At 47.1% G+C, this 12609-nt stretch overlaps 1 protein-coding gene across 1 annotated transcript in view; it reads left to right on the top strand.

The window, feature by feature from the left end:
- LOC126980717 (uncharacterized) overlaps nucleotides 1–11302 on the top strand; it is a 32562-nt gene extending 21260 nt beyond the window's left edge. The window contains exons 3-4 of the mRNA XM_050831292.1: nucleotides 9603–9684; nucleotides 10269–11302. Of these exons, the coding sequence (XP_050687249.1) occupies nucleotides 9603–9684; nucleotides 10269–11210 (1024 nt within the window). The 3' untranslated portion in view covers nucleotides 11211–11302. The remainder of the gene's footprint in view (nucleotides 1–9602; nucleotides 9685–10268) is intronic.
- The last annotated feature ends 1307 nt before the right edge of the window (nucleotides 11303–12609 follow it).

Below are 12609 nucleotides of genomic sequence, written 5' to 3'. Positions count from 1 at the left end.
AGTCTCCTCCAGCCCAGCCCACTTCTACCAGTCTCCTCCAGCCCACCCCACGTGTACCAGTCTTCTCCAGCCCACCCCACTTCTACCAGTCTCCTCCAGCCCAACCCACGTGTACCAGTCTCCTCCAGCCCAGCCCACTTCTACCAGTCTCCTCCAGCCCAGCCCACTTCACTAGTCTCCTCCAGTCCACCCCACTTGTACCAGTCTCCTCCAGCCCACCCACTTGTACCAGTCTCCTCCAGCCCAGCCCACTTTTACCAGTCTCCTCCAGCCCAGCCCACTTGTACCAGTCTCCTCCAGCCCAGCCCACTTCTACCAGTCTCCTCCAGCCCAGCCCACATGTACCAGTCTTCTCAGCCCAGCCCACTTGCCAGTCTCCTCCAGCCCAGCCCACTTGTACCAGTCTCCTCCAGCCCAGCCCACTTGTACCAGTCTCCTCCAGCCCAGCCCACGTGTACCAGTCTCCTCCCAGCCCAGCCCACTTGTACCAGACTCCACCATCCCAGCCCACTTGTACCAGTCTCCTCCAGCCCAGCCCACATGTACCAGTCTCCTCCAGCCCAGCCCACTTGTACCAGTCTCCTCCAGCCCAGCCCACTTGTACCAGTCTCCTCCAGCCCAGCCCACTTGTACCAGTCTCCTCCAGCCCAGCCCACTTGTACCAGTCTCCTCCAGCCCAGCCCACTTGTACCAGTCTCCTCCAGCCCAGCCCACTTGTACCAGTCTCCTCCAGCCCAGCCCACTTGTACCAGTCTCCTCCAGCCCAGCCCACTTGTACCAGTCTCCTCAGCCCAGCCCACTTCTACCAGTCTCATCGATCCCAGCCCACTTGTACCAGTCTCCTCAAGCCCAGCCCACTTGTACCAGTCTCCGTAAGCCCAGCCCACTTGTACCAGTCTCCTCCAGCCCAGCCCACTTGTACCAGTCTCCTCCAGCCCAGCCCACTTGTACCAGTCTCCTCCAGCCCAGCCCACGTGTACCAGTCTCCTCCAGCCCAGCCCACGTGTACCAGTCTCCTCCAGCCCAGCCCACGTGTACCAGTCTCCTCCAGCCCAGCCCACGTGTACCAGTCTCCTCCAGCCCAGCCCACTTCTACCAGTCTCCTCCAGCCCAGCCCACTTCTACCGGTCTCCTCCAGCCCAGCCCACATCTACCAGTCTCCTCCAGCCCAGCCCACTTCTACCAGTCTCCTCCAGCCCCGTGACGCCCCCCCCGTAAGACTCGAAGGTTGCCCTGCTCCTGGGTCCCTGAGCTGCCTTGTCAAGTCCACGGACTTGACAAGGTGAATTTGTTCTGCTTTTTCTCCAGTCAGTCCTAGAAGTATCTTAAACCTTCATTTTTTTTTGTTTTTGTTTTGTGTAAAGTAATTTCTGATTATTAAGATTGATATCAATCCTGGGTCCCTGAGCTGCCTTGTCAAGTCCACAGACTCCCTAAGTTTTTATTTTTTTTATTTTCATTTGACACGTTTGGGTGAATTTGTTCTGCTTTTTCTCCAGTCAGTCCTAGAAGTATCTTAAACCTTAATTTTTTTTTTAATGTTTTGTGTAAAGTAATCTGCTTTTCCTCCAGTCAGTCCTAGAAGTATCTTAAACCTTCATTTTTTTTTTTAATGTTTTGTGTAAATTAATTTCTGAGTATTAAGATTGAAATCAATAAGTTGGTAAAAAAAAAGCTATAGAAATGTTGGCTAAAATCAGTCAATGGATATCTATGAGTATTTAGTTTATATTTATAAATTTAGTTTAAAGAGCTTAGCAATGCTGGCAAAAAAAGTGCATTTCTATGAATATTAATTGATAGTTATAATTCTAACTAGTGTAAATGCTATAGTAATGCTGGCCAAAAATAGTATGTGGATTGTGAATACACAATCATTTCTTATCATTTTAGCATTCATGAAATGTGTACTTTTAACTTTTGCTGTGTGGTCTTTTGCTCCGTATAATCCACAATGTCCACCTCAACTTCCATCTCCATTCAGTCTATCTTCCACCCAGCCATTTGGTGCCATTTCAGTTCCTTTCAGCCTATTGTAAGACAGTTACCTGTCACCCACGGCCTTCCAGTTGTTCTCCGGCACTCGTCCCTCTGCTTTCAGGTGTCGGGTATTTCCTGTCTTCCACCTCCATCCACCATTCTATCCACCACACACCTATTAACCCTTTTATTGACTTCCAGGACAGTTTATCAAGCCCAGCCCAGCCTGGCCATGCTGACTGCCACAAGCACTAGCGTCTGCTAAAGCTGTTCTCTGATATAGCCCAGGAGCTCAAGTCTTGCTCAGTACCCAATAATAAGCAGTGTGAATTTCAAATGCTTATTTACCAATTTTTAGTCAATGATAGAAATACATTACACTGCGCAGTGTATTTCAGGCGTCAATCTATAGAAAAAGTTATAATTTCTTTGTACAGCATGTCAAATTCTTAGTAATGTGCACCATGCATCGCTTAATTAATATAACCTTTATTAATGTAGCCTTATCAGGGCTTAACATGAAAGGAGAATAGGCTAAAGTAATTCAAATATGACGCCATTTTCCTTACAGCGACTACGAAGACTTTACAAACCCTGAATTGGCAGCCTGGCCACAACATGTCCCTGCGACAAGACCTCGTCCCCTCTGACTGGAAAATGGATTGCGTAACACCGATTTTTAAGAATTATTGGTCCATTAGTCTGACTTCACTAGTAGGTAAGTTACTCGAGCAAATTAGACAAAATTGTGAGTTACCATGAAAGCCACTCATTTATTAAGGATTCTCAACATGGCTTCCGTAACAAGAGATCATGTTCGTTGAACCTATTTAACCTTTTATGACGACCTCTTTCTCAGCTTATAAAGTAACCAAGTCACTGGATATATTCTATCTTGATTTTCGGAAAGCATTTGATAAGTTCCACACCATAAATTACTTAATTTAAAAAGCAGCTAGGTATTGACGGTAAAGTATGCCAATGGACTGCATGTTGGTTGAACAACAGACAGCATAGAGTGACTATAGATTGATTTAACTCAGAGTGGATGCCCGTCACTAGTGGTGTCCTTCAGGGCTCGGTTCTTGGCCAGTTATATCAATGACGTTGACGTTAGACTCGGTAATCTTAGGAGTAAATTTGATGACACAAAGACTGGTAATTATGCCCTCACTGATGAAGACAAAGCCTCCAAGAAGGTTGCATAAAATGTCAGGTTCTCCATTTACTTAATGTAGATAAGTGTCAGGTTTTCCGATTGGTACAAAAAATAGTTTGATTATGAAAGCGTGGCGTTGAACTCAAAAGCGTTCAGTGTGCCGAGGGCCTGGGTGTCAAAATTGTCAAACCTCAATTTTCAAAGCAATGCATTGATGCAACGAAATGAATAAAATGCTTGGCTTCATGAAGATAAACTTTTCTTTGTTACAAATGAAGATGTAATACTTACAATAGCTTGGTCAGACCCCATTTATAATATGCGATACAGTGTTGGTCTCCCGACTAGGCAATGCACATTGCTAAATTAGGTGTGCGACAAAATGTGTGCTCCAAAATACTCACTGGCTTTACTAATGTGGACCAAAACCCAAATCTAAATTGTTTTTGATTGATGATACGTTCAGACGAGAAATAATGGCACACAACATTTGTTATAGTAAGTGTAAACAAGTTAGTTAAGGGCGAGAATGGAATAAACTATATCCTTCAGCGTCCAGTGCAGTAAGATTGATTCATTAAAAATCAGCTCGACCGCCAGTTCCTCCAAATTGATAAATAAAAACAAAAACGAAAAACGTGATAAGGACAAGATGGGTCGGTTTTAATTTTTTTTCCTGTTTGTCAGTTAGATTGTATTTTGCTAATCCCTAATCCTACGCCCCAACGCCGCAGCGTTGGGGCGGGGCCGTGTCCTCACTTCCTCCCCAGACCTGACGAACGCACCCTTCCCTCTCTGTCCAGCCCCTCCCATACTTAGGTAGGCTACTCGTTCCGTTGTGTATATAAGGAGAATTGTAAACCATTGTAACTACTTATACTCTTCCTTTACACCACTGGAGATGGTGGCAGTGTCCACCGAAACTGTTTGGTAAAAAATATAACTATTGTCTGCCAGTGTGGGTTTTTATTCATACATGAAGAAATCACGTCAGTGTGATTAGCCGCTCTTTTTGTTCTGTGATTTCTTGATTCTGGGATTTTTGGTCAGGAGTATTAACAGCTACTTTTCCATTTTGGTGCGTGAGAATGTATGGAGATTTTGCAAAAAAAAATCCTAGCGTATTTTACTTCGATGATAAAAAATATCGCATAAGTGACGAGAGATGTTATTGATTTGTCCTCCTAGGGTAGGGTACGGGCTGGTGAGCCCGTCAGAGGATGTCGTCAGTTTACCAGAAGTTTATCGAGGAGGTGGAATTTTGCCACCACCTCTGCCAGGGTGGAGTCTTGGGTGAGGCTCACTCGCTCTGCTGCTGTCTGGGGAAAAGAATTTCATAATTTTTCGTGTTCTACTTTCATTGGTTCATTAATTCTTCATCATCACTTTCTTCGTCCATGCAGTCCTTCCATTCATCTTAGATTTCTTTGTCTTGTGTGTGTTTAAAATGTTTTGTGACGTGCGTGTTTTCTTCCTCCTTTCTTTTATCTTCTTTGTCATTGTATCTCCTTTTTTTTTGGGGGGGAGTATTTCGTTGGGGACTTATTTCTTTCTCTTTTTGTCTTCTTGCATTTCCTTGTTCTTATTCATTTGTATTTTATTTCATCTCTTATACGTCTTTTGGTGTATTTTTCTTGTTTTTCATCTTTATACTTACACATTTATTTCTATTTTCCTCCTTGTTTTCATCATAATTGTCTATATCTTGAATATTTTATTGACTCGTTTTTTTTCATTCACTAATATTGAGGAGTTTTTTTTTTCTTTTTGTTTCCCTTCCATCCTCTTCGTCGTCGTTCGCCTCCCATCTTCCTCCTCTCCTCGCTCCTGTGACTCCCTCTGGCTTGTCTGTCCTTCCTCTCCCATCCTCTCCTCGCTCCTGTGACTCCCTCTGGCTTGTCTGTCCTTCCTCTCCCATCCTCTCCTCGCTCCTGTGACTCCCTCTGGCTTGTCTGTCCTTCCTCTCCCATCCTCTCCTCGCTCCCGTGACTCCCTCTGGCTTGTGTGTCCCTCGTGTCCTTCCTCTCCCATCCTCTCCTCGCTCCTGTGACTCCCTCTGGCTTGTGTGTTCTTCCTCTCCCATCCTCTCCTCGTTCCTGTGACTCACTCTGGCTTGTGTGTTCTTCCTCTTCCATCCTCTCCTCGCTCCTGTGACTCCCTCTGGCTTGTGTGTTCATCCTCTCCTCGCTCCTGTGACTCCCTCTGGCTTGTGTGTTCTTCCTCTCCCATCCTCTCCTCGCTCCTGTGACTCCCTCTGGCTTGTGTGTTCTTCCTCTCCCATCCTCTCCTCGCTCCTGTGACTCCCTCTGGCTTGTCTGTCCTTCCTCTCCCATCCTCTCCTCGCTCCTTTGACTCCCTCTGGCTTGTGTGTCCTTCCTCTCCCATCCTCTCCTCGCTCCCGTGACTCCCTCTGGCTTGTGTGTTCTTCCTCTCGCATCCTCTCCTCGCTCCCGTGAATCCCTCTGGCTTGTCTGTTCTTCCTCTCCCATCCTCTCCTCGCTCCTGTGACTCCCTCTGGCTTGTCTGTCCTTCCTCTCCCATCCTCTCCTCGCTCCTGTGACTCCCTCTGGCTTGTCTGTCCCTCGTGTCCTTCCTCTCCCATCCTCTCCTCGCTCCTGTGACTCCCTCTGGCTTGTCTGTCCCTCGTGTCCTTCCTCTCCCATCCTCTCCTCGCTCCTGTGACTCCCTCTGGCTTGTCTGTCCTTCCTCTCCCATCCTCTCCTCGCTCCTGTGACTCCCTCTGGCTTGTCTGTCCTTCCTCTCCCATCCTTTCCTCGCTCCTGTGACTCCCTCTGGCTTGTCTGTCCCTCGTGTCCTTCCTCTCCCATCCTCTCCTCGCTCCTGTGACTCCCTCTGGCTTGTCTGTCCCTCGTGTCCTTCCTCTCCCATCCTCTCCTCGCTCCTTTGACTCCCTCTGGCTTGTCTGTCCCTCGTGTCCTTCCTCTCCCATCCTCTCCTCGCTCCCGTGACTCCCTCTGGCTTGTGTGTCCCTCGTGTCCTTCCTCTCCCATCCTCTCCTCGCTCCTGTGACTCCCTCTGGCTTGTCTGTCCCTCGTGGCCTTCCTCTCCCATTCTCTCCTCGCTCCTCCCTTCATCGCTGCCGTCTCCTCCATCTCTCACGCTGCTCGTCTTTCTCTCGCTTTTACTTACTGCATATTCCTGTCGGGCGCTTCATCTTCCATCTACGTTTGCATCTTCTTCTCCTCTTCCCATCTCCGTTTCCATCTCCCTCCTCCTCCTCCTCTTTTCATCTGTTTCAATCTCCTTCTTCTTCTTCTCTTTCTTCCTCATCCCCTTATTTCCATCTCCGTTTCCATCTCAATCTTCCTCTCTTTCCTCTTCTTCCTCCTCCTCCTCTTCCTCCTCCCCAGCCGCTTGGATCTTTGTATTTTAAAAGCCTCAAAAATCATAACAAACCCACCGCAATAGCAGAAATACAGTATCCGAATCTCTTTTAATAGCCTTAGATTGGGTCATTAAGAGTAATTTGTTTTCTTAACGGTTTACTGTTTTGTACTGCTCTCATTACCCTTCTTGCCGCTCATTGCGTTTGTTTTATATTAATTTTATCAATATCCTTTTTATATAACTTTCCCTTATTATTTTCCAGTGTCTTGGTTTTATATTAATTTCTCACTTCTTTTCCCTTTTTCTGTTTTCTCTTATTTACTTTTCTCCTCTGTTATATTCATTCTTATAATTTTCCCTTTTCCCCCTCCTTTTTCCCTCAAAGAATTTTTTCCCGTTTTTTATTTAAAAACTCCACAGTCCGAAAGTGTGTGTGTGTGTGTGTGTGTGTGTGTGTGTGTGTGTGTGTGTGTGTGTGTGTGTGTGTGTGTGTGTGTGTGTGTGTGTGTGTGTGTTTTGAATATAATTTATGAACGGAAAAGGTATGAATTAAAATAAGAATTACAGTTATAGCCTATACTGAAAAAATAAACATGAACGTAACATAAAAAAAGAAAAAGTAATCGGTACATTCTCTCTCTCTCTCTCTCTCTCTCTCTCTCTCTCTCTCTCTCTCTCTCTCTCTCTCTCTCTCTCTCTCTCTCTCTCTCTCTCTCTCTCTCTCTCTCTCTCTCTCTCTCTCTCTCTCACTACATAACCATCATTTCACTACCGCCTCCTCCTCCTCCTCCTCCTCCTCCTCCTCCCCATTTTCTTCCGTCTCCTCGTTTCTTCATCATCGCCGGCCCCATACTGCCTTTTCTTAATCAAGGGTACAGCAAGAAGGGGAAGTGGGTTAGTGGGGGAGGTACAGGCGGGGAAGAAGGAGAGACAGCAGGAGCGTAGAGTTGCAAGGTGCAGTATAATGCCTTACTCTTCATCCTTAAGCTACACAACCATCACGTCACTCCCTCTTGTCCAGTAGCAGGTGCAGCTGTAGCCGGCCTGTTGCCTACACCCCGCGAGCCCTGCCCTGACACACTCCCCTTGGCCATGTCTACCTCTGCAGGGCTCGTCCACAGCCATACAGGCACAGTGCCGGTCTCTCTCCTCCCTTACTGACCCCTTCTGGCCCTTCTCTGCGGCTCCGAGGGTTGGCGCTGAACAGGAGGAGGAGGTTGTGATGGTTGTGTAGTGTGAGAATGGCGAGCAGTAAGTTATTATGAAGGAGGAACAGGAGGAAGAGGAGGTAATGAAGAAACTTTAAGGAAGAAAGGAGGAGAAAGAAGTAGTGAAGTGATAGTTGTGTAGTTTGAAGAGAAGCAAGTATGAAGGAGAGAGGAGCTAAATGAGGAACCAGAAGGAGGAAGAGACGAGTGATAGCTAAATAGTTGGAAAAGGAGGAGGAGCAGCAGCAGAAAGACGAACACTTAGGAAGAACAGACACCAGAAGACCTGGCGGCCTATGGCGAGGGCGTCTACGTGTGGTATGACAGGATAAATGAAGGCTGAAGGAGGTAACTAAGAAACAAGGAAGAGGAATTGGTGAAGTGATAGTTACATAGTTTGAGAAGGAAAAAGGTTTATTAGGATATTATGCAGAGGGAGTGGGAGGAGGAAGTAGTGATAGTTATGTAGTTGAAGAAAAAGAAAAAAAGGAGGAGAGTTGTGGTAATAACCAATCCTAGAGGAAGGGGAGGGAGGAGCCAAAAGGAGGAGAATGGAACAGTTGTCAGTCAAGGAGGGAACCCGGCGTGTGAAGGCTGTGGGGACGGTGTGGAGGCAGCGGAGACACTTGTCGTTCAGGTGACGGTGAGTGTCGTGCACTGTGGTTAAGTTAAGGCTGTGAATCTGTGTTGAGGCTCGGGAGCGATGTTTTCAGGGTCAGGATATGTTTCAATGTTAGTATCTGCGTGCATTGTTTACTTATATCCTAACCAGCCTAACTCGTTCCAGCCGTTCCTGTGGTCCACATCCACCCAACAGCTTCCTCTTTTGTACCTGCATTAGGATAGTACATTTCCGTCTAATGCTCTTTTGGATCCGGATCTGGATAAATAATGCGCAGGGCTCCTTCCAGGGGCATAACACGCATATTTGTGTTGGCTGTGTCGGGGGAGCCGAGTGTGCAGGGGAGGGAAGTGGATCAAGTGTAACTGTTAGTGTTGGTGTGTTGTGGTGACTAGTGAGTGTGTATTTGTTTTCTGAATGCGTCTATTGTACTGCAGTCTAAAATCTGTTGAAGGAGGCTTTTCCAGTCACGTATGGTGCGTGGAAAGTATGAGTGCTTGTATGCGTCAGTGTTAGTGTGATATGTTTGGTATTTATGGATGTGTTTGTTACGAGTACGTTCACTGTTTGCCTTGTGTAGGTATGTGTGTGGATCAATGTCAATGTGAGTGTTAGTGATCTTGTACATAAGTGTAAGTCTGTGTGCTTGTCTGCGTATGTGAAGAGGGTCCACGTTTATCTGTTGTTTGATCCGTGTTGTGATTCCAGGAGTTCGAGTGTAGTTGTTTGTAATGAACCTTGCCGCCTTGGTGTTGATTTGTTCTACCCTATCACTGTTTGGGTGTGTGTAAGGATCCCACACCGAGGAGCAGTAGTCCAGCTGCCATGTCGTTAATTACCTGCGTATTCTCACCAGTTCAAATGATTCCACCTATTTTGAAGAAGTTTGTTTTCACATCCACGTATTAGCTTCCTCTTGTCTTTCCGCCTATTGCTCATCCACCTTAGTAGTAGTTTGTCAGCTCGCCATGGATGGCATTCCTCCCCTGCTACCCACCTGGTCCACATCTTGCGTTACACCTCCACATCCACCCACTAGCACCCTCTAATGTCACTCCACTTGTGCAATGCCATTCCTTTCTGCTTTGTATAATCAACCAAGCCCTCACCTTAAAATTCAACCTCCACACTTCATGTCCACCCATTCCACCTAAAATTTATCTCCACCTAAAATTTATTAAAGCCTATTAGACCCTCAGTCCACCATTCCACTCGCGATCTTTCCTTAAACTCTTCCACCTGTTTTCTGCCATCCTTTGTCTCCTAGTGCACTAAAATCTTCCAGGTCCAGCGCCTCGCAGCAGAAGCACTGGTGCCCTGGAGGCTGCGTGGCCGGGCAGGACCAGCAGCAGCAGGCTGCCACTGCTGTGAGGATTAAGAGAACCACCACGACTTTGCTGCTGGCATCTCGGCCACAATGGAAAGGAAAATATTGAGTCAGGAGTGTGACAAGATTTGAGACTGAGAGCAAGTTCACCAGACGCTGCCTTGCACACATTGGTGAAGGAAACCATGAGTGCCAAGAGTGTGGGGAAAAACTCCCTGGGAAGGCCGACCTCAACAAATACACCCACACCCTCCGGTGGAGGACCTCATGAATGCCATCACTGTGGCAAAATTTTCCGTTACAAGAGTCGACTCATCAGACACACCTTTTTACACACTGGTGAAAGACCTCATGAATGCCATGAGTGTGGCAAAAGGTTCAGTTTAAAGGGTAACCTTAACAAACACACCCTTTCACACACTGGTGAAAGACCTCATGAATACCATGAATGTAGCAAAAGGTTCCCTGCGAAGAGTAGGTTATACAGACACACTCGTGTACATACTGATGAAAACACTCCTGAATGCCATGACTGGCGAAAGGTTCAATCAGAAGGAGCCCAGCTCTACACGGTCTCCACGTCCAGCCCAGCCGGGTCTCCACCCAGTCTCTACCACCTCCTAGAGCCCCTGCAACCCACTTCTACCAGTCTCCTTCAGTCCAGCCCACTTCTACCAGTCTCCTCCAGTCCAGCCCACTTCTACCAGTCTCCTCCAGCCCAGCCCACTTCTACCAGTCTCCTCCAGCCCAGCCCACTTCTACCAGTCTCCTCCAGCCCAGCTCACTTCTACCAGTCTCCTCCAGCCCAGGCCACTTTTACCAGTCTCCTCCAGTCCAGCCCACTTCTACCAGTCTCCTCCATCTCAGCTCACTTCTACCAGTCTCCTCCATCCCAGTCCACTTCTACCAGTCTCCTCCAGCCCAACCCACTTCTACCAGTCTCCTCCAGCCCAGCCCACTTCTACCAGTCTCCTCCAGCCCAGCCCACGCCTATCAGTCTCCTGCAGCCCAGCCCACGCCTACCAGTCTCCTGCAGCCCAGCCCACGCCTACCAGTCTCCTGCAGCCCAGCCCACTTCTACCAGTTTCCTCCAGCCCAGCCCACTTCTACCAGTTTCCTCCAGCCCAGCCCACTGCTACCAGTCTCCTCCAGCCCAGCCCACTGCTACCAGTCTCCTCCAGCCCAGCCCACTGCTACCAGTCTCCTCCAGCCCAGCCCACTGCTACCAGTCTCCTCCAGCCCAGCCCACTTCTACCAGTCTCCTCCAGCCCAGCCCACTGCTACCAGTCTCCTCCAGCCCAGCCCACTTCTACCAGTCTCCTCCAGCCCAACCCACTTCTACCAGTTTCCTCCAGCCCAACCCACTTCTACCAGTCTCCTCCAGCCCAGCCCACTTCTACCAGTCTCCTCCAGCCCAGCCCACTTCTACCAGCCTTCTCCAGTCCAGCCCACTTCTACCAGTCTCCTCCAGCCCAGCCCACTTCTACCAGCCTCCTCCAGTCCAGCCCACTTCTACCAGTCTCCTCCAGCCCACCCCACTTCTCCCAGTCTCCTCCAGCCCCGTGACGCCCCTCCCGTAAGACTCGAGGGTTGCCCTGCTCCTGGGTTCCTGAGCTGCCTTGTCTAAGTCCAAAGACTCTCCATGTTTGTGAGTTTTTTGTTTTATGTGTTTGTGTGAATTTGTTCTGCCTTTTCTCCGGCCTATTAAACTTTCATGTTTTAGTGTTTTAGTGTCAGGTAAGTTTAAGTATTAAGGGGACTCCAAGCTCGGAGAACATGGAAAAATCGAAAATATTCACGATTCAATTCATCCAGTTTTGTTGAGTACAGTGTCCTAGAAACAGTGCAAAAGTAATATTTTGGTGCACGGCGACAATATATCGGGGTGGTAGGCGTTTGAAGGGTCTGGTATACAAGCGATTTAACCCTCAGGAGTTCGAATGGCTATTTCTTAAATCATTATTTTTATTGTATTATAAATATTCCCAAAAAATCCAGAATGCAATATATCTCCTCCAAACTTGGTGTGTTTATTGATGATGAGTGTAGAAACACATGTATAGAAAATAAGACGACACAGACCCCATGGTCCAGACTAGGTGGTCTGTCCTTAAACCTAAGTGAATCTACACTAATCAGATGGCTCCAAAAGGTTGTTTTTCTACTCTAGTTAATATTAAGTTCAAGGAAGTGACCGTCAAGCTTGTTTTTAAAGGAGTCAATCGTGTTATACTGGACCTCTGAAAGTTTGAGCTTATTCCATCCTCGCACTACAACGTTGGTGAAGAAAAATTTGGTGCAGTCTGAATTTACTTGTCTACATTTGAGTTTTATGCCATTGTTCCTCGTTCGCAAAGTGTCATCGTTCATAAACAATTTTGTTCTGTCTACATTCGTGAAACCATTAAGTATTTTAAAACATTCGATCAGTTTTCCTCGGAGGCGACGTTTCTCAAGAGAGAACATGTTAAGTGTGGAAAATCTTTCTTCGTAGGATTTGTTGCGCAAGGAAGGGATCATTTTTGTTGTCCGACGCTAAACACCTTCTAATTTAGCAATGTCCTATGCATGGTGGGGAGACCAAAACTGTACCCCATATTCCAAGTGGGGTCTGATTAAACTATTGTAGAGCGGAAGTATTACATCTTTATTCTTGAATAAAAAGTTTCTTTTAATGAAGCCCAACATTCTGTTCGCGTTATTTGCTGCATCGATGTGAGAATTTGAGGTTTGACGCGATTTTGACCCCCAGGTCCTTAACGCATTGAACGTTTGTGAGTTTAACGCAGCACGTTTTGTTATCGAACTTCTTATTCCTTGTTCCAACTTGAAGGACCTGGCATTTGTCTACGTTAAAGGGCATCTCCCGTCTATCATTGGGAGGAAAAAACGAAATTGACGTGGTCATGGCAATGCTGCGTCTTTTTTTTTTCACATCCCCACCTATGGCACCGGTAGGCTTTCT

Source organism: Eriocheir sinensis, chromosome 1 (assembly GCF_024679095.1).
Source record: "Eriocheir sinensis breed Jianghai 21 chromosome 1, ASM2467909v1, whole genome shotgun sequence".
NCBI classification, from domain to species: Eukaryota; Metazoa; Arthropoda; class Malacostraca; order Decapoda; family Varunidae; genus Eriocheir; species Eriocheir sinensis.
This window is presented reverse-complemented; position numbering and strand designations above follow the sequence as displayed.